This window comes from Larus michahellis, chromosome 15 (genome assembly GCF_964199755.1).
Source record: "Larus michahellis chromosome 15, bLarMic1.1, whole genome shotgun sequence".
In the NCBI taxonomy this organism is placed as follows: Eukaryota; Metazoa; Chordata; class Aves; order Charadriiformes; family Laridae; genus Larus; species Larus michahellis.
The window spans coordinates 8,385,779-8,407,929 of record NC_133910.1 but is presented as its reverse complement, the minus strand read 5'-3'; the positions used below and the strand labels follow the sequence as shown (position 1 = coordinate 8,407,929).

Sequence of the window (22,151 nt, the reverse complement as noted above, 5' to 3'; positions counted from 1 at the left end):
CAAAAAAAACAAGTTTTAATGATTATGCTGGTATGAGCAGACCAAACCTTTATTTTATTTTCCACAGTATTACTCCAGGTGTTCGATGTGTGAAGTGCAAATGGTTAATCTGAAAGGTGTTTGCAAAATGAGGTCTGGAAGGTCTTTGTGACATTGATTGTAATCACAGCAGTATTTAGAAGCCCTGTTGTTATTTCTAAGTATTCTAAATTCACAGCAAAACCCAGCTCTAAATTGACCCAAATCCTGCAAATACTTACATGAAGCAGGAATTCAAGTAGCCCTACTTAATGAAAAAGAGAACCAGGATGGTCAGTCCAGGTTATATGATAGACATTTTAATGAAAAAGAAAATAAATTAAGATTCCACCTCAAACTGGAGACTACCAACACACTTAACGTGTCATTAGATTGCCTACGTCATTAAATAGCCTTTGCTGTATTGCTTAATGAAAGGCTGCGTTAAAGATGGTTTGGCTTTCCTTTATCTGTCTTCCATTTTTTTATCCATCTTCAGTAAAACAAATGTTGTCTAATTTTGTGCCAATTTCTATTTAGAGTCTGTAAAGCACTTAAATATAGTTGAGCAGTATATAAATTTTAGTCTGTATTAAGTATAATTTGTCTTTGCTCCTCTAGGGTCTAATGCTCTATGACTCTTGGCTTGAGTTGATTTTGATTGTTACATCGTGAGAGCTTCTAGAAGTGTATGCAATAAGTATGTCTTGCCAAAAAGAAAAAAAAAAAGTAAGATGTAACATTTGGAACTTATCCAAAATAATCAAATATATAAACTGTAGTTTTCTGTTCAGATTTTTGTGGCTTACTACAGTAGCAAGTACCAAACTCTGTGGTTTCACGAATTTACTTTTTGTTGGTACAAAAACTTCTTTGAGAACTTCTATCTAGTATTAGAAACCTGCTCTAGGAAAATAATTTAGTCATTGATAGGTATTTATACTTTTAGTTCTTGACTCTTTGAATAGTAAGAACTATAATACACATTCTTGGTACTGAACTACTGTGACTGGTTACACGTGATCACGAGCAGCCAGAGTTGATTACCTCTTCAAATCAAGTTGCTTGTGGAAAAAAGCAGAAAGTATGGTATTTGGATCTATTAATGGTACTGCAGAACATGGTACCATGCTTATGTCCGAAGTCTGGATTTTTGCTGGGAAAATGGCACTTCTGCCTTGTGAGGATGAGGATCTATATCCTGGGCTCTCATCCTTGGAGACAGATGGAGGAGCGTTTGTAATTCTGAGAGATGCTGCCAGCTCTGCAGGTAGAGTGAATGCATCAATTGTAAAGGTGGCAACAGGATTTTGGGGTTGAAAGCTTAATGCAGTCCTATGCAAAAGCAATTAACCCTTCTTTTGTAGTTTACTGAAATGTTTTATGAAAAGGAAAGAGCCTTTAGAGCATGCATAGACTATAATAATAGAAAGAGGTGGTGTCCAAGTACAGTGCTGGTAACGGGGGGGGAAAAGTTAACCAGCATCAAAGGCATAAGCCTCTCTGGCCCCAGTTTATGTATTAGATACTGCAGTATGCAGGATAACGTACTTAAACAGATGACCCTGTATGGTGAAGTAAACACACACAAAGATAATTACTATTTAGAAGCTTTTTTGAACTCCCAGTTACAAATTGTCTTAAGATACAACTGAACTGTATCCTGAACATGAATGTCTGGTACAAGCTGGGGGTTTACTACTCAGTGGGCTGTAATTACTGTAACTTCTTTTCTGGCATTCTACTTAAAAACTTTGATTTTTTTTTTTTTTTTTAAAAGGCTCTTAATTCTTAATCTTCTAATGCTTCAGATATTTTTTCATATGGAATTTTGTTAAAACAGATATTCCCAAATATGATGAACCCATTGCTGGCAATGGGCACAAATGGTCAGCACCACAGAGTTCCTATTCTGAGCACTTAATTGAACTCTACGATATACCATGGTGGCCATATATAACCCTTGTAATCAAGGTAACTAAACAGGGATTTGCTCACTAACACTGTAACCTGCTTAATGTATAGAAGCACTTTGTATTTAAAAAAAAAAAAAAAAAAAAACAAAAAAACAAAAACAAACCATAAAACTTTATAGGTATGTTTTTTAAACTTAGAAATTATATTCCCTATATGGTTTGTTTCCACACTGCTAACACTGTCTTTTTTAATATAAAAAAAAAATAATTATAATGCTTGCCTGTTTACATGAGTGTAGAAGAAAGGGTTCTTGCACTCAGTGGCCCTATTTTTCCATTCTCCAAGGCCTTACTACATACAGGGTGTCATTTCTGCAAGTACCATCATCACATTTGGGGGAAGGTATTCTCATACTCATTTCAAGAATTATCTTGTATATTACATTAGTTCTCAACCCCTTTCAAATTGTCACTTCAGTGTTGCATTAAAAGGTTAAGGGTACCTCTTCCCATTTAACCATAAAAAAAGGCTGGTCAGAAACACCAGGCTGAAAAAAGCAAAAAATTATTTCTGTTAAACCCAGACCATCCTACAGAGCTGCCAGCAAAACTGTTTCTTTTACCAGCTTGGAATGACTTTTCTATGGGACACTTCAAAGTTAAACATTACTCCTATTTACAGTTTGAGTACTTTGAAATAAAGCTTTAAAATAAAACGTACTGCGAGAGACACTTTAAAGGTTTTATAACAGGTCCAGTAGATCATATTATAGAACCATGTCCTTTTTTAATGACTTAGCATGAATAGTAACTTTTTAATATTTGCCTATTACTGTTTTACCCCGTATTGTGACATTGTCTTGAAAGTCCAACAAATGTTGCTCCGCTGATTTTGTAGCACTAGGCATTCTGATGTTAATTTACATAAAACCAATTGATTGCAGGGAAATACTGATACGGTTGTTAGGAGATCTAGTTGAGAGGATTGATGATTTAAGGGAAGCTTGAGATACGTGTCTAAAATCCTTACTTTTCCTTATTGAAGGCAAAACAGTTGTCCTGTGGTGTTTTTCCTGAATTTAATTTATTGCCATTTGACAAAATTCTAATCACTGATTCAGGTATTAGGGGAAAAAGATAACAAAAAATTATTGAAACACCTTTTCTCCCCCTTCCTCAGGCTTAACTTAAGTCTAACACCCTCACACCAGGACATCTCCTCCCTGCCTCCCCTGTGTTCACGGAGCATCGTGCTCAGTCCGTGCCCGTTCTTGTAGTGAGGTGAGGGATCACACAGGAGGTTGGGCTCATGCGTACTGGCTTGTCTGACACTCGTCACTTCTTGGTGGGTGTCCTCTGCTGCTCTGGTCGGTGTCAGTGCTCATGGTGACACCGGGCCATAGTCCCTTCAGTGCCTGTTCCAACTTGGGTCTCCTAGGGGCCTCAGTCTCAGTTCCTTCAGAGGTGTACCTGCTCTGGCATGGCTCACCTTCGGGCCAGGGCGCCCTCAGGAGTGAACCTTCTCAGGCATGGAGCGCGTCCTTCTGTGAGTGTGTCTCTGTACATGTCCTCAGTGTCTTCTCCATGTATTTTCCCAAGAGCAGCTCTTCAGTTTCTCCACACGTGTTTCTTCCCCAGGAGTATCTTCTTCTTATGTGTCTCCCTGCACCTCTTGCCAGCAGCCGCCACTCTTTCTTAAATATGTTTAAGCAGAGGCACTGTGTGCACCTCTGGTTGAAGTTTTGGCATGAAACGGATCGTTTACATCAGTTTCAGTGCAGGCTAGCACCTGTTTTGACTAGCACAGGGCAGTTGGCAAACTCCTGCCACATGTTACCTTTGCAGCCCCCTGCTACCAAAACCCTGCAATTATGGCCTTGGAGAGAGAGGTGGGGAGAGCATCTGTCCTTGGTTTCAGTGGCCAGGCCGGCCGAGCCGTGACAATAGTAAACCAAGATCTGCAGATGCAGCTTCTGTCAAGCTCTTAATGATCTTTGCTAATGGAGTGGTCTTGTTCAAGATACAGGAGATTATTTCTTGTTTGTGGGGAGAAGGGAAGGGATACGTATATAAATATATATATATATAAAAAATATGAATGCATATGTATATGATAAATTTAATTAATCTTCCCTTAAGCTTCATCATCTTTAATGATATGGCTTAGAAACATTTGTGAGTTTTTGTATCGCTCACTGTTGGCTATAGTACAGTGAATGCCTTCTGAAAACCAGAATCATTGTACAGACAGGAGGCTTTCAGAATTTCCTGCTACTGTGAAGCCATTCATTGTCCTGTCAGTGGTAAGAACACTTCATGATACTACAGCTAAGTTCCTTTTCATTCCATTTTGTAACTAAGATATTAATTATTATGGAATCTGTGTAACTGCCATTTTGAAAAATTCAGCTATTAGCAGGGTTAAGATCTCTGTTTAGGTGTATGTCTGACCCTTTTGAGGAAGGAGGTTCCTATTTCACACACCACTGTTGGGGTTTTGTTTTGTTTTTTTAAACATTACCTTGTTTGTTTTATGGGTGAGCAGGTAGACTGCAGGTAGAAGGTACTGTCAGTACAATTCTTGGTCTTAGCTTTTTTTCATCCGAGGCGTTTCTGGGGTTGAGAAACTTTGTCCCATACCAAAAGCAAGGCAGATGATCAAAGGCTGATGTAGTGGGTTTCTCACTATAAAACAAGTACTTGATGTCCCTGTAGTATTGAGCCTGAAAGAATGGACGCACGTCAGATCTTGTAATCTCAACTTTTGCGTTGCTGCCAGATTGGTGACCTGTCTCTGAATTATGAGAGCCTACAGCAGTATATTGAGTATTTTGCTTTAACAGAATTGGAACCTTTCTCAAAACAACACAGGAAAGTTGGGGTTTTTTTGTCATTTAAATGCTTCATTGTATAGCTAGGCTTCTTTAGCTACAAGCTGTGAACTGTCAGTGCCCTAGGGGAAGATGGTGGAGAACGAAATGGTATATTTTTAATGTGATACAGTTGTAAGTTCTGATTTTTGCTTGAAGCCGGTGTCTGTCGATTGCTGCTCCTTTTTTTTATTAATCATGGGATTCCATATTTCTTCCAGAAATGTAACTGTTTATGCAAGTCAAGTGAATCTTCCTTAATGAGCTATAAGTTTTTATTCTAAACAAGTCATTTATAATAGTAAATTTGCATATCTTGATATTTTGTGAGATGTTATGCTTGTATTGCAGAGGTTGAATAGTTTTGTCTATAAATATTGCTGTCCTAATTGTACAGCATGGTTTTAACTTAATGTTACTGTTCAATATTTTCTTCTTATAGAAGAGTCCCATGCCCCTTTTTTGTATAACATGTTTTAATAAATGTTATCTGTCAACTTTGTAAATGTTTTCTTAAGCTTGAATGAAAGGAATGCATGTCTAGTACTAGTATTTAATATTTCACTTTTGCCAAAACGATAAGTGCTCAAACAAAAGTACAAATCCAAAAGTTGTTGATATATAACTTTATTAAATATATAAAGAAAAAGCATATCTAGTAATGTGTCTTCTTGAAATACTGAAAACATGCCAGCCTCGCCTAAGAAAACACTAAGCTGATGAATTTGTGGAATTGAGCCCATTTTTTTGGTGCTTAGGTAATTAGTTCCCGTGTTAGTCCAAATTTATCAAACAGGTTTTATTATAACTGTTTTTTGCACAATGGTGATCTCTAAAAGTTACAATACAGAATGTACAGGCTGATAGGAAATATTCCAGAAGACTCACTTTATAGTAGCAGCAACTCTATGTCCAAAAACCCTACAGGTAAATTTGAAGTAGGTGCAGATAACGTGTAGATTTTTTTTCTTGTCTAAGTATGAAAGAAATATTATACTATGAAAAAGTATTCAAGATTAAGTTTCCATCATCTTCCTGTGAGGATTCCTCCTCTCCCTGAATGAACTTGGGTGCTCTTACTGAAAAATTCACTTTGTCCAGCCGCCATTTGTTTGGTCCTCATGGAACTGTCACAGCTGATGCTTCTCACTCAGCAGCTTCATGCTTGATCCCTGAACAAAGAATGAGCTCACGCTCACGTAAAGCGTATTCAGATAATTCCTAGAGAAATCAGTATTTGTGTCCAACACTCCGTCTTCAGCAACTTTGAATGGAATTGGGCACGAGCAAATTCACTTCTGTTGCTGTTGGTTACGCTTATGGAATGCACGTAAGAACAAGCCCAAATTCTGCCTGTCTAGAGTCAGTCACTTGATTTTCTCTTACGTGAGTGAACAAATACTATTTGCGCGGTCGTGCCCCGATCAGGATGCTCCCCGGGCCGCTGCTTTATCCCGTGCCGTTCCGCACCTCCTCCCTGGGGCCTCTTCCCTCCGTGCCGCAGGGAGAGAGGGACGCGCCCCCGGCGCCCGAACCGGGATGCCCCAAGCGGCACCGTGCCACGTCCCGCGGCCCCGGCTGGCGCCGGCGGAGCCGAGCCGCCGCCCCGCGGGAGCCCGCCAGGGCGGAGCGGCGAGGAGGGGCCGGGGCCGCCCTGCAGCCGACCGGGACCGGGACCTTGCTCCCGGGGCGAGCGCAGAGCCGGGCTCTTGGCGTCATCGCTGACGCTCTCCGCTACCGGTGCGTACTGAGTGCGTGTGACGTCATGACCGACTCACGGTAAGGGCTCTCGGAGCGGATGCGCCTGTGCGCGCCGGACCCCGGTTCCGCTGACGCTCCTGTCCCCGCCCGCAGCCGCCAGCCCGCCCCGGCCCCGGGCTCGGCGGCGGCCGCCGGGGCGGGCTCGGCCCTGCGGGCCCCGCAGCCCGAGCCGCGGCCGTGGGGGCGGGCGACTGCTGACCCCCGGCGGGGCCCGACCCGACCCTGCCCGCCGCTCCCGGGACGCTGCCCCGCCCGCCGCCGGTGCACGTCACCAGGAAACGGAAGCGCCGCCCGCGGAATCGGTTCCGGGTGCGAGCAGCTGTGGGAGCGGGCGGGAAGCGGCGGCGGGAGCGGGCGGGAGACGGGCCGGGCCGGGCCGGGGCCCCGCCATGTGAGAGACCCTGACAGCGCCAGGTGAGCAGCGGGCGGGGCGGGGCGGCGCGGCGGGACCGGAGCCCGCGCTCCGGGAGGGGTCCCAGCGCCCTGACAGGCCCCGCCCGGGCAGCGGCGGCGGCGGGACGGGTGGTCGGGCCGGCGGGCGAGGCCTCGGGTCTGCCACCGGCCGGCAGCCGTAGGGCGAGGCGCGGGGCGGGCCGCTCTGCTGCCGCCGCCGCTGGCCCCGGCCGCCGGGCTCGCCCCGCTCCGGCCTCCTCTCGGCAGGCGCTGCCGCCGCGTAACCCGGGTGTGTGTCCCCGGTGTGCTTCTGGTTTTGCCGGTGGGGGAGGCAACGCGCGTTGTGCCCGGGTCTGCCGAGGAGGGCCGAAGCCGCCGGCAGCGCGGGCCGGGCTGGGCGGAGCGGGCGGGAGCCGTGCCCGCCGTGGTGCTGCCGCGGCCGCCGCTCCGGCAGCGGAGCTGGGAGCTCTCGCGGAGCCCCGGTCTCTGCAGTTGCAAGGGCACCTCGGAATCCCCGCAGCTGTGCGTGGCGTGCAGAATGGGGGTCACTTTATCATAGCCGCAGCTGAGGGGGACCTGGGAGCACGCCTGGGCAGTCTCGGAAAGGCCGGTACGGGAGAGCCCGGTGGCCGGGAGCAGACGCGGGGGGCAGACGCGCCGCGGCCGGTGCGGGGCACCGGGACGTGCCCGGGCTTCGCGTCCCGTGAGTGCGGTCCGACAGCACTGGCGGGCTGGGGAAACACCGGGAAGACGTGTTCTTCGGAGCTGCTTTACATCTACTGCAGTGTTGCTGATATCTAGAGAACATAGCTACTTCATTGCTTGGAAGAAAAACTGCGGCCAAAAAGTTATGATTTGATGAAGAATGACTAAGGTTATATATGTAAAAAAAAAAAAGTAGACGGATTAAAACGCATGATACTAATCAAATATTAACCTTGGCAGCAAATCATTTATTGCTGTCATAGCAGAAGGTACAAAAGCCCTCTCCCTTCCCACGTCTTAGAGTTCCAGGTGTGTGTATATATATGTATTGCAAGTCCTGTGCTATCAGCTGGGGTTTTACACCAGTAGAGGCTTCTCAAAGGCTACATCTCAAAGTTGTCAGATACTCAGAAAATGTGGACAGTAACTATTTAGGATTAGATAATGGGTATATTATGAAATTTGTGCACAAAATAAAAGTTTGTGATCATTACTTGTAAGTTTTTGCTGATTTAAAGTTTATGTATCATAAATATGCCCCTCTGATTTATTTATCTGACATAGTACTTTTGCTGATCTTGGCTATCTCCAGTTTACCTTCTAGTAACTTTTCTGCGTTAAGAAATAGATACATACCTGTAACGGCTTTTGTAATAACTTGACTTCTAGAGCAAAAATTTAGAGATTATTTGTGTTGACGTTTCTAATCGTTGGGTGAAACTTTGTGCATCAATAGTGGATTTATTTTTACTATTTTAATCACCTCCATACAGGCAAGCAATTGTGGGGAAGACAGTTTGAGAATAAGGGACAAAGGTGGCCCTTGGACTTCAGTTTCACAACTGCTTTCTTTGGATATTTGCTCAAAAAAGGCTCCTGGGGTTTTTTTTCTATGAAATGCTAACTGTGTAGTTCCAGTGATTTCCCCGCTGCACCACACTAAGCATTTGAGAATAGGTGTGTAGTGTTACCGATACTAGCGTGTGCGTATACACACATATAAATTAAAAATAATTGGTTTTAGTTTTGATGTTAAAATCATCCAGTCCTTCAAGTGGTTTTCTATTAATCATGTTGTGAGTGTTGGTGAGCTAAAAAGAAGTCCTTTTCAATTTTTGTTAGAAACAAGTCTGAATTAGCAAAAATAATTTCTGTGGCACTTGTAGGGGTTTAATGTATTGCTCACCCATGCAAACGGTGGGATAATGTTCTGCAACACTTTAGGAACGCCTGCCTGACAGACGTGAGTTTTACTCTCGGCTTCGCTGCAGATGTTCAGTACTTTGAGCAGGGGGTTGCCCCTCCGTCTGCAGAGGAGGAGCAATGACATTGACTTTCACTGTAGTGGTCTGAGATCTGCTCCTGAAAGCATGCGAGAACTAAGTTTTCTGGCGACTACGTTTCAGCCTGTACTAATTGGCGTCAGTTTCTGGGAAAACTGGGGGTTTCCTGCATTTTTATGAGGTAATGTAATGAAGTTTTAAATTGTTGTGTCATCACCGCTACTATAACAAAACAGAAGTGAAGCAGACTCATTTTCAAAGCTGTTTTCCGAGGAATAGTGAGAGATACGCATCTTTTATGCTTTACTACAGATAATTCGCTATTTCAAGTTTTGGCCAAACTGTCTGTATTTCCATTGATTCCAGTGGGAAGGGTTTTTAGCTTAGTTCAAACTTTCCCAAAACTTAACACGCCTTGTGAATTAAATTTCTAGAGTGATTTGTCAGTGGTTAACCTTTGGAGGAATGAGGAATAGGAATGAAATCCTGTTTTGTTAAGAAAGGAACTAATTGCTTCCATAGCCATTTATTTTTGAGAGATGTGGTTGTTCCCATGACTTTTGCATTACTCTGTCATTAGACTATTAGAAAGGTAGCTTAGTTCTCATTCAGGGTTTTTTTGGATGGCTTTTGAATCAGGAATCAACTGTACTGTAGACTGTTCAAAGCGGTACTGAGCTTATCAAAAGTATGGGCAGGGAGTTTATGTGTAAACATAGGCTTGTGCTCGCTGTTTTTAATCATATTGGCCGTTTTGTTTACCTGTTAGATGCGAATCTAACAGAGTGATGCATTAAACTGAGCTGGAAAGTTTTTGAGATCGCTGTAGTTGTAAAAGATGCATAAACATAGTGCATTTTATCCTGTTGGAGACGCTGCAGACAAAACAAAACTTCATGCTGCAACAGAGATATTACCAGAATTTTCTGTTGTGCTGTAGCATCTCTTAGGATCTGCATGTGAACTCTTTGTTAAACTTCCATCTGAGTTCACGACAGTCACTTACTCTGAGATATCAAAATTTCATGTCTGTATGCAGCAGTCTCTCCAGTTGTATCTCCAAGGTGTCTAAGTTTAAATATTTTTGAGTGAGTTTAAAAGCAAAGAATACCAATCAACCTAAGCAAAGATTGTTGCTTGATTTATTCTTCTATGGATAGTAATGCTTCTAGAATTCAGCTTTGTAATTCCCTGGAAACGAAGAATTCACAAAAGAGGAGTATAAATAAGAGTGATTTAGGAAACGATGCTGTTTGACGTGACAAATACTCGAGCAGCAAGCCCGTACTTGTTTAGTGTTCCATTCAAGGGAAGCTTTGAAAGAAAATGCGTGAAGCTATCACTTCATGTGGTCAAGCAGATACTTGCCATTTTACCACCAATCTTAAAGCCTGTTGCTTTGTGTCATTAATTTATTTGGTTTTAGTTAATAGGCATGTGCTTGTGAATTACTGCTACGAGAGAACATCTAGGAGACCGAATGCAGAAAGACTAAAGTTTTCAAGAATTTTTTGCTTACCATAGTGCTATGATTCGTGTGATGTTACGTTAAAGAGCTTTTAAATGTTAGTTCTATGAAGTGCAGTCAAAGTTTAGAAAAATCTAGTTAAGCTCCAAGTGTTTCCTTAAGCGTCAAGTGGAAACATTCCCCCAGTCATCCGTTCTGTGGTTTAAAGGAGTTGTTTTAAATTTATAAATATATGTGTCTCTGTGTGTCTATGATTTTAGTGCGTAGATTAGATGGAGAAGTGTGTCATTAGGTATATTTTCTGTCACCAGGAGGATGCCTCTGGCAGTGTGTTGTGTAGACCGCAAAATACACTGCATGGGTGAGCTGAAAATACACAAGGCTCTATTTTTATTATTTATTGCATGTGTTTCCGGAAAAACCTTTAGTGCCATTGGTTTTTAAATCTGTTAAAAAAAACCCCAGTAGTATCTGATTATTTCACTTGAGATAAATATAAAATAATGTAGTGTCCTTCATGATCTCTAAAGGGCGGAGAATTCTTAAGAAAATGGCTGCTTGAATTTAGGGAGAATTGAAGCAAAACCCAATGCTACATATTTACATAGTGCTGCTTATATTATTACAAGTGTGCTGTAGTTCTGCATGAAATTATCTCAATTGTTGGGAGAGTAGGGTTTTTTCTTCTTTTTTTTGCTTGTTTATTTTGGGGGCTTTTTGTGTTTTTTTGTTTTTGTTTTTTTTTTTTAATGACTATGATATTAAAATCGGTTTTCTAGCTGTAGGGAAGCTTACCATGCTTCGGGGGCCAGACTCTCAGTGAAGCAGCGGTGCTGTGTGTCACACTGCATATGGCTCTCCAAGGACACTAGATGTTGGCTTTTAAAAGAGAATATAATAATTTGCTGTTATGAGAGGTATAAGCTGGTAAAAGATCATATGATCAGTTTCTTCCTTGTATTCAAAGACTATTTAAAGCGGACTGTCTTAGAAATGCCCCTAGACTGTGACATATCTGATAGCAGGTTTTTTTTCGGTACAGCCAGCATTAATTCCTGTGGCTGCTGTAATCTGAGGACTAAGGCAAACGCAAATGGAGAGGAGTGAGAGTGATGAAGATTTTTGCCCTAAAACTTCCATGATCACAGCTGATAGGGTTAAAATTCTCTTGAATTATGATACATTTTTGCAATTATGTCTTAAGTTCTCCCAGATGGTGTAGTAAATACTGAATCCTACCAAATGCAAGGGAGGAGTACACTGATTTATACAAATACCTGGGTTTTTTTCTTGCTTTTTCCCTGTATTCTGAGCGGTAATGTATGGAGCGTTCATTCTTGATGTTGCGGAGCGCTTTTTTTGTTTTAGTCTTAATTTTCCTTATGATCCCTCTAACTTTTCTATGTGTTTCTGTTTTCAGACACATGCTACAACAATAATAATTTGTAATGTGTGTTTTTTCCCAAGGAACCCATGTTGCTGAGCTAATTAAAGAAAATGCAAGGGATCTTTTCTCACATCTTTGTGTGAGTTAAAATAAGCTTAATTTGTATCATTCACCTGTCCATGGGAGCGGCGAATCGTACATCAGTGAGTGAATGAAATTAAACAGGTGCAGACTTAGAAGCAGAAAGTAATACGACGTTGGCAGACACACAGCTTCGTGTTGTAGTTATATGATGCTTCCCTGCTGCTACTGTATGATGTCAGTAAAATTAAATACCGAATGTGTTTTGTCACCGTCTATTCTTGTTTTTTTTTAAGTGAAATAAGAGCTTTCATAGAACGTAATTTTTTAAGTAAGTTTCTTTTGAATCCTAATGAGAAATGTTAAATGCATATCACTCTCATGTTCACAGGTTACTTCAATGAACACTTTTGTTGGAAGACATAGGGCAGCGATCCACTCCTAGTAAATTCGTACTGTGGTCTACGTTTGCTGTATAAGACCCTGATGAATAAATGTAATGCAGATGCAAAGAGAACTGATACGATTCTGTTGAGTGTGACTGGATCATCTCCTACAGAAATAGACAGGAGGCTCAACACAGAGCGCCGCTAAGACTTAGTGAATTGGTGTCCAGTTCTGGCCTGGGCTTTAAAACTAGAAAGACTTCAGCCAATTTCTCGCATACATAATATCGATGAAAACCTTAAACACTGTGATCTACTTACGCAGGAAGGTCAAGAGAAGACCTATTCATAGACAGGTGCCCAGAGGTGGTCTTAAATTTTACAGGGCTTTAACCTAACATTACAGTGTCCCACAGGCAGGGGTGGAAGCTAAAGCAAGACAAAATGCATTATTTTTTAACAAGGAGAGTACCTAACATGGCTATGAGTTGTCTTAGCTCTCGCTACCGCCCAAACGCTTGAGTCTGTATAACTGTCTTCATTCTGAACTACTAGACCGTGGTCTTGGACCCAAAGAACACAGGTCACCTCTGTACGTGCTGAAGTGTCGTGGAAGGTAACTGTCTGGTTAACTGGAGAGATATTTTTTTTTCTTTAGATCATACAGTGGATGTGTCCAAAGCTCACTTGTGTTTTAGAGTACCTTTCTGCTTCAGTTTAATGCCTCTTGCCTCAGCCCAGAAGAGAAGAGGTTAGGGATGCATTTCAACTTGGAGGAAGCTGTTAAGAAATTGAGGGGTTCTTATTAACCTTTTCCAGGACTGTTTCAGGAATACTTCAACCAGAAATCATATTGTCTTGAAAGAGCTACTGGCCTGCCAGCATTGATGAATAATTGAGTATTGTTATGGTACGATACCCTGCTGAAGAATATTTTGGTTAATTCTACTGGAATTTGATTATGAAACTGCTAACTTCATTCTGTATACAAATAAAATAAAACCTTCTTGAGTGTGGGAATGTAACCTAAAGATTACTTTTATTTTCTAGAGATAGTGACATTGGGGATTTACGTGACTAAATAAGATCGTTCTTTTTCTAACCATTATTTATCAATAAAGCGTTGCTGGTGGCGCCTGCTTCTCTGAAGCGTGTAAGGCCCAGATTTGTCCCCAGTCTTGCCTTCCCAAATAGATGGAAGAAAGTTGGGGTGCCTGGTATTAACCTCAGCAAAATCACTGCAGTCTCAGTGCTGTCCCTGCTGCAGCCCTGCCTGCTCCCGAAGGTGGTGGTTATTGGCAGCCTCGTCAGTTCCAGGACCTCTGCAACTAGAGATTTCAGAGTTTGGCTGAAAGTGAAAGAAGGGTTTCCTTCTCTCAGCTGCTGCGGTTCAAAATTCTTGTTGTTTAACCCCAACTTCCTACAGATGTTTTCAAGATCGCAGGAAGCATGCGTCTTCAAAGGAAGAAACTAAGGTGGAAAAGTAGTCACAACAAGTGCGTGATGTAGCTTGTTCACTTTCTTTTTTTTTTTTAGAGCAGATGGGTATAAAACTCACGGTGTACTGCTTTTTTGGGCTGTGTTTTGTCTACTTGATCTGTTTGTTTGCTTCCAAAGCAATACTGTATGTTCTCTTGATCCCTGTTTCTGGTTTTCACTGCTTATCTGCCACATCGGCAGCCAGACTTACAGACCTTTAACTCCAGCATTCACTCCACTCACAAACAGGATTTGTGCTGTTTCCTCCTAACGTTTTCAGGAGAATAAGCTGCTTTGTTTCCCAAAAGAAAGATGAAACGACTCTGAGACCAAGGATGTAGAATTGCTTATATATATATGCCCATGGAGATAATTAGCTGTGCTAACGGAGTTGTGATGTGCAAGGATCACTGAGGGTCCCTTTCCTCTTGGCATCCCTCTCTTCCCGGTTCTCATGGTCTGTGTTCACAGTCCATTTTCGATGTGTGGCCGTGTCCTAGGGAGTGTAAATTCAGCTAGAGATGCTAAGATGCCATGATCAAAAGAACATTTATTTTTTTTTCTCCACGGTAAGGTATAAAATGTCCATCTTCTTTCTATCGGGTGCCTATCCTTAATTCATTCCTTTTGTCTGAATTAGTGCTAGTGGTTATAGTTAGTATTTTAACATTTTGTCTAGGACTAAATTGTGTCTGTTTTGCTGAGTAAGAGCCCTTAGGGAAGTATGGGGCAAGGAGGAGGGCCACTTTCTATGTGTGACAAACTTTCTGTACATTCTAAATGCCATAAAAAGGAGTAATTTCGGGTGGGATTTGACGGAGGCTTGACCAAGATCTGGTTCCTTAGCTCAAGGATACAAAATGATGCAGGAATGACAAATTATCACTGCTGGGGACCAGTCTTGTAGTCTGCACACAGTCCCCAGTGTAGGTGACTTGTCAGTTCATGTCACTTCAGGTCGACAAGAGCCCTTCCTCCACTTAGCAAAGAGCAGCTTCATCAGGAACGTCCTGATGGCGCTTGCATCTGTGCGTAGCTCCCAAGCCCCACAGATGAGAGGCAGCGGCCGCGCTGGGTTGTGAGGAAGCCCCGCCACCCTGTCGGACGAGGGGGAGTTGGCAAACCTGTGTCCCAACGGCGGAGGGTCCTCCCAGCGGAGTGGGCGCTTCTGCGGGGACTTGAGCAGTGGTGCCCTACACGGCGTGCGGGGATGCTCAGAGAAACACGGTTAATCGTGCCGTTTAGCCACTCCGCTGCTAAATTGGGTTTGTTTGTTTGTCGTAACGTTTGATTTCTGACCCATGCCTGACTTGCATCAGCTCACAAGCTCCAAGTCGTTCTGTAGCTTTGTTCACTGAATGAAAGCACTGTCCTGCCAAAGCTATCTTTGTGTAGATGGCTGCGGTCGTATCACTTCTGTTAACCACCGTTTAGTCCTTATTTCCCTCATCAGATATAAGAGCATATAAAATGTCTTTTCCCCTACTTTTACATAACAAGTGCAAAACCTCAGATGAAGTCTGCTTTGCCCATTTCAATCTATGACACATTGGTAACCGACAGAACGTGTTTAGCAACTCTGATAACCTGATTTTGAATGCTCTGTGAGAGTTTTTGACCGTTTTCTAAATCAGACGTAATTTTAGTGAGGTCAGGAAGCTGGCTGTCTTCCTTCTCTCAGGAAAAGTTGTTCCATTGTGAAGGTTATGAATGTTAGTTTTAAGTGACAGTCAGCTGATATAGCTCCAGTTTGTCTTCGTTGGGTTTTTATCATATTCCTACCTGTTGATTTTGTTTTTAGAGTGCCTGAATTTTCATAATTTGATTTAAATTGTTCATATGTCCCATTACAGCATGTAACATAAGACATAAATAGAAAAAAAAAAATCCACTAGTATGTTGTGATACATTGGACATGCTTCCTGCATCAGAAGTCAATGGATGATGTTGAGATCTGTTTGTTCAATTGGAAAAACAGGTATGGTGGCAACATTACGCGTTTAGACTTCTGCATTAATAAGAACAAGAATAGCAATAAAAGTCTGAGGATTGCTGGGCGCTTGGTTCGGGGCCCAGTTTTGGAAGTGCAAGGTGATGTCTGCTGCAGATAGACACTCGCAGGGCGACAAGTCTGTGTGTGCTTTTTACGATGATGCTCTATGAAAAGTCGGTAAAGTGCTTTTCTTTAGATCTTGTTTTGAAATGTATGCATTTCCCAAAAGCCTCTTGGAACATCCTGTCCCAGCGTATCAGGCGAGTTTGAGTGCCCATGGGTTTTGAGTTAGGTTAGAATTTAAATGTCAGATCATTCTAGCTAGGAAATACTGCTGTGTCAGATGAGCTTCAAAGTTCACATCGTGGTGGGTTGGTTGTTTTTTTAAAAACTAAAATCACAAAAGGAAAATTAAAAAAAATGAAAGTCCGTGAGTGGCTCAAATGCTTTTCCTGCAAATGCTGCCTCGCATATTGACGCAAACTCATTATTCTTCTTCTGACACACTGGGTAAATAGTTTGGAGTTGAGTCCACGCTAATTGTTTCCTTTTGCTAGATTTCCTTGTTTTGCGATGTGAATATTGAAAGAGTGTTTTTTACTTTTTTTAAATAATTATTGAGATTATTTTCGTAGGAGGTAAATGTTCAAACAGAAATGTCACTGATGTAGAGTATTCATGTCCTCTGAAATAAATTTGACATATGGAAAATTTTTTTCATATTTTCATATGTGTTATGCACGCGCACGCACACACACACACACACACACACACGTACGTATGTGCCTGTGGCTTTTCTTTAGCAGGTTTTTCAAACTTGATGAAGTACCTTCCAAAAGTCATTCCTGGCCAGTTTAACAGTGCGGTTCCCTGCAAGTATCAATGTAGTATCTGGCTTGAAGACCTACTGAAGTTTTTAACTTGCCTAGTGATGAAAAATTAATGTTCTTTTGTGGGGGTGAGGGTGTTCTGCAGTTCTTACCAGGGAGTGAAATTGCAAAGTTCCTCTCAGCACATAGACTGGCCCAGGGAGCCTCTGATGTATAACGAGCAATTGAATTATTGCAGCGGGATAATTCAAATTATAGACATGCAAGAAATGGGTAGATCAAGGCTCTACTTTTTGTATTGTATCAAGTATTTACACCAACTGTTTTGTTGTAACGCACCTTAAACAGATCAATGTGGTGAGTTATCTTCAACACGTGCGAGAATTCAGTTTTGAAATGGAAAACTCTGTATTCCTTCTCAGTTGTAAATCTTCTCGTTTTTCTTTCAGATTACTCTTTACATCAGTAGAAATGGACAGCAGCAGTTTCATTCAGTTTGATGTGCCCGAGTACAGCAACACTGTTCTGAGCCAGTTAAATGAACTCCGCTTGCAAGGAAAGCTATGTGACATAATTGTGCACATTCAGGGTCAGCCATTTCGAGCCCACAAAGCTGTCTTAGCTGCCAGTTCTCCGTATTTCCGTGACCATTCGGCATTAAGCACCATGAGTGGCTTATCAATATCAGTTATTAAAAATCCCAATGTTTTTGAACAGTTGCTTTCTTTTTGTTACACTGGAAGGATGTCCTTGCAGCTGAAGGATGTCGTTAGTTTCCTAACTGCAGCTAGCTTTCTACAGATGCAGTGCGTCATTGATAAATGCACACAGATACTGGAGAGTATCCATTCAAAGATCAGTGTTGGTGATGTTGACTCTGTCACTGTTGGTGCTGAAGAAAATCCAGAAAATCGCAATGGAGTTAAAGACAGCAGCTACTTTGCCAATCCCATTGAGATATCTCCCCCCTATTGCTCTCAGGTGCGACAGGCAGCGGCAGGCAGCGATCTTAGGATGGAAACTACTCCAGGCAAAACCCTACGCGGTCGTCTGCAAGAAGAAGGGCATTCAGATCGAGGAAGCAGTGGGAGTATCTCTGAATACGAGATTCAGATTGAAGGTGACCATGAGCAAGGAGACCTGATAGTAAGGGAAAGTCAGATTGCAGAGGTGAAAGTTAAAATGGAAAAGTCCGACAGGCCAAGCTGCTCTGATAGCTCCTCCCTTGGCGACGACGGATATCACACTGAAATGGTGGATGGAGAGCAAGTGGTGGCGGTAAATGTTGGTTCCTATGGGTCTGTCTTACAACATGTTTATTCGTTTACCCATGCCTCGTCACAGGCTACAGGCGTGTCTGAAACCTTCGGAAGCCTGAGCAATACGAGTCCTTCAAGGTCAATGCTGAGCTGTTTCAGAGGGGGTCGTGCACGCCAAAAACGGGTATCCGCCGGTCACTTGCATAGCGATGTTCAGGGCTTGGTGCAAGGGGCTGACAGTGAATCCATGGTGAGTAACCCAGGATATGAAAATAGCCCACGGGAAAGAAATGCCAGAGGTCACTGGTATCCATACAACGAGAGGCTAATTTGTATTTACTGTGGGAAGTCTTTCAACCAGAAAGGGAGCCTCGATCGACACATGCGATTGCACATGGGAATAACTCCTTTCGTGTGCAAGTTTTGTGGGAAGAAATACACCCGCAAGGACCAGCTCGAGTATCATATTCGTGGTCACACAGATGACAAGCCCTTTCGCTGCGAGATCTGTGGAAAATGTTTTCCTTTCCAGGGTACGCTAAACCAGCATTTGCGAAAAAATCACCCTGGGGTAACGGAGGTAAGAAACAGGGTAGAGTCTCCAGACAGAACAGAAGCTTTTGTGGAACAGAAAGTAGATAATGATGCTTCAGCTTCTGAAGCTATGGATTCTAGTATGGAAATTCATGCAATGTCTAACGCATCTGATTAAAATATTACATTCTAAGTGCAACACAAACAAGCACATTACTAATGTATTTTTAAAATCTGTTACTCTCTTAGTAATCTTCAGTACAAGTATAACAGCCTTTTAATTTTTCTGACCTTCTGGAAATCAGTTTGAAATGGTTTCCGGAGAAGACTACATGAGTATTCTTTGTTTTTGAAGGAGGCTGGGTTGGTTTTGTTTTTTTTTTTTACTTTTGAAGATGCTCAAAATGTAAAAGATAGTGTGCTGGGGAAAGGATAGGAAGAGTCTGCTAAAGTGTCCCTACTGGTTCATCTGGCAAGACACAAATTCCAGTGGAGAAAGATATTAGAATGAGCTTGGCAGCTCTGCTGGATACGCCAAGAAGGTGTCATCTCCCGTGTTTTATTTCCTAAATCCTGTTGCTGGTAATGAGTGACACAGCAGTGGGGAGAGAGAATATTAGAACTTTGATTCCTTCCGTGTGTCACGATGAAATCTGTTTGCTTTTACTAACTGGTTTGGGTAGTTAGTCTGTTTATATATATAAATTTGCTTTATATATATAAAACACTTTCACTTTTCCTGTTCTGGTTGAGGTGAATGTAAAAGTACGTCAAGGTTTATACTATGTACGACTTTCAACTGCTGGGTCTCCTCTCTGCTAAGGATCTAGGACTTCAGACTTTGGGAGGATGGTTTTGGTTTTAAAAGAATGTTGTTTGGTTTTCATTTTATTAAACTATTACTTTGTGTGCAAAAGTGAGCAAAGTGAATTACCTTGTTTTAATAGCTTTGCTTTATAACGTATGTAAACCAAATGCCATAAATCTATTAAATTATGGTTAAATTGTTGAGGGGTTTTGTTAGTTGTCTGGAACGCAAGCTGGACAACCTGTGGTGCTGACCTTTTTATATATATAGAGATAGATATATCTATATATATATTTAAAAAAAAAAAATTAGCAAACCTAAAAGTAGCATTGTGGTTTTAAATGTGTTTTTACTGGCCTCAGAATCTACCTTCATTTCGTACTGTAGAACCATACCAGGTAATTAAATTGAACTTCATCACTCTTCACGGTTGGGTGAGACCTGGGAGCGATGATGTAGTTTAAACGACAGTATTTCCAAGCAGTGTTTTAATAGGTCTCTTCACAGAGAGCTGTTTTCAGGTGCACATTGACTTCCTACTTAAAGCTCCAAGTGATACGTCAGCACTTGGGATTTGTACTTTTTTTTGTATAAAAAAACAAATACTCTATGGGAATTTCGAGCAATATGTCTGTTATTTCATGTGTGAGTATTACAGAGTTGCTATGGCTTCCCTCCTATTTTCAGTGGTTGTTTTCTGCATAAAGGAACTACCGACAACTTTAAAAATACTCTACATCTTTTTGTTTCACCAAACGTTCTTTTTAATATGGTGCTAACTTCATCATTTAGGTCAGTATAATATATAAAATGTGAAACCTAAGGGTAACAGTTAAGCAAAAGCAAAAAAAAAAAAAAAAAAAAAAAGGGCAAAAAAAACCCAAAACAAAAACAATCAAAAAAAAAAAAAGAAGAAAAAAATCCCCACCACAACAAAAAAACCCCAACAATAGCTTAAGAGACCTCAAAAGCATGAACTGGCAAACACTACTGTGTAAAATTCTACCCGGTGAACAGAACGAAACGAATCACATGCTTGATTAAAATACAGGGTTTAGATGATTGGGCCTTATGTTTGTTTAGCAGATATTGAAAATACATCCATGAACATGCTGTTTAGCTCCTGGAATTTAGAAAGTAAAAGCTGATTCCTAAATTTACGGGAAAGCAAAAAGGTAGGTTTGCTGTCTGGTGAAGCTTTTTTGGCTCCCGTGAGGTTGGGGCGTATTTGTGCAGTAGCTTTATTAAATACACGAGCTCGTACTATTGTGACAGTCTGCAATAAGAATGAATTTCACTAAATACAGATTCCCGGTGGAAACCCCGCCTGCTCCGTTGGGGCAGTTTCAGTTAAATTGAGTACGGAATTTGCCTCTTTGTCCTAAAATTGCATAAAAAAAGAGGCCGAGGGTGGGGAGATGTTTCTCTCCTTGAAGCAACAATAGAACTTTCGTTTCCGGTAAGGGAAAGTTTCTGTCCGTGTCTAGGGAAGGTAGTCTATATGTTTACCCATTGAAGAACATGTTGGTGTTTCTGATACTGTTTTTTTCCTAAATGTTTGTTTTAAGTAATTAAATGCAAAAAAAAAAAAGAAAAAAAAAAAAGTGTTTTGATGAATTAAGTTTGAGACATGCAAAATCCAAGAAATGTGCAGTTATTCTTAACCCTTTGTCTGGGACCTGTGCTGTGGTGCCTTTGGTGTGACTTGTTCCGCGGAAGTAGGAGTTGAGGAGAGCAGGATATGGGTACTAATTTTACATTTCTTGAATTTCTCCATGCCACAATCTTAACGTTATTTAAATCTAGTTCTTTGTATTTGTAAATGTATTAAAATGGTTTGAGTTTACCAAAGAGTGACTTATCCAAAATTGTCTCTGACAAAAACAAACAAAAAACCATCGCTTTGATTGTACAGGTTCAGGTTCAAAACATTGTAACGGGACTGTTACGGGGCAGGAAATGATCGCTTTTTCTACAAAATCACGATTCAGCAGTTCGCAAGTTCTGCTTGCTCCTAGTCGTGCTGAGAGGCCATTTACCCTTTCCACTGCTAGCAGTGTTAATAATTATCAAGCCATAACACAGTACTGTAAAGCGCAGCAGTGCTTCGAAGGACGCGTCCGTAGGCGAGCGGATGATAAAACGTCATCCAGCATTACATTTACACTTACAAAGTGTGAGACTCTGGTAGAAAACGAACTTCAAACCTGGCGACAGCAATTAAATTGTGCCTTGTCACATAATGGTCTGCCAGGCTTAACATTGCCATGAAACATGAAGCATTCTCTGACTGAAGTTCATTTCACGAGCCCACCCAAACAGAGGACGCTGGGGTATTTTAAGCAAACTCCAGAAGTACTGTACGGTGTCTTGTGTCTGTACAGTTTTAAGTTAGCACAGAGCTGTTACACATTTCATTTACAATAAATGCAGAAGTCAATAAAAATACGTGAAGAAATATTTGACAGCAAAATAAATCGTGAAATTATATAGGCTGGTTCATAATTGAGTCTCTTCTTAATCTACCTTTTTAATTATAGACAAATGTGAAAACAGTGACAGTGTCCTTTCCTCTAGATGTTTAACCTATTATGACAAACTGTGAAAATAAAGGATTTTATACCTTTGCTAATGTTTGTGGGTTTAAACAGTTATTTTCGTTTTCTTAATCAGTTACCTTCCGTATTATTTCTTTTAAACTTGTAAATACATTTAGAAAATAGCTTTGTAAATACTTACAGTATATTAAAAGTTCCGTTTGGTCGATAAGGCCTCAAGATTGGCTCCGCTTTTGTAGCGTGAAATCTTGCGACAGCAAAAAGGATACTGTCAGTTCACTGTTCAGCAGAATATACTGTAGGCCTAAATTGATAGTTCTTAACGCAGTCTTCCCAAGCATAAATTCCTGGTTTATGCTGAAGCCTTTGGTTTACTTTTAGGCAAAAAAAAAAAAAAAAAAAATGAGGCCTCTTAATATGTT

The 22,151-nt window shown here is 41.5% G+C and overlaps 1 protein-coding gene across 3 annotated transcripts; it reads left to right on the top strand.

Moving 5' to 3' along the window:
• Positions 1–126: 126 nt before the first annotated feature.
• ZBTB34 (zinc finger and BTB domain containing 34) lies at positions 127–21,798 on the top strand. Of its 3 annotated transcripts, XM_074608217.1 has the most exons (3): positions 6,842–6,979; positions 15,601–15,725; positions 17,020–21,798. In XM_074608217.1, the coding sequence occupies exons 2-3, from the start codon at positions 15,685–15,687 to the stop codon at positions 18,539–18,541; spliced, it is 1,563 nt and encodes a 520-aa protein (XP_074464318.1). In that variant the 5' UTR covers positions 6,842–6,979; positions 15,601–15,684; the 3' UTR covers positions 18,542–21,798. The 3 variants fall into 3 exon arrangements, with proteins under 3 accessions (XP_074464316.1, XP_074464318.1, XP_074464317.1); XM_074608215.1 differs by lacking the exon at positions 15,601–15,725 and having other exon boundaries at positions 127–6,979; XM_074608216.1 differs by having other exon boundaries at positions 6,857–6,979; positions 12,274–21,798.
• The last annotated feature ends 353 nt before the right edge of the window (positions 21,799–22,151 follow it).

What these genes read in the sequence shown, in the direction of transcription:
- ZBTB34 (XM_074608215.1), top strand. Translation starts at nt 6,603, where the DNA reads ATGCGCCTGTGCGCGCCGGACCCCGGTTCCGCTGACGCTCCTGTCCCC. An exon ending in AGAGACCCTGACAGCGCCAG is followed by an intron (nt 6,980 to 17,019) that starts GTGAGCAGCGGG and finishes TTTTTCTTTCAG; the next exon opens with ATTACTCTTTACATCAGTAG.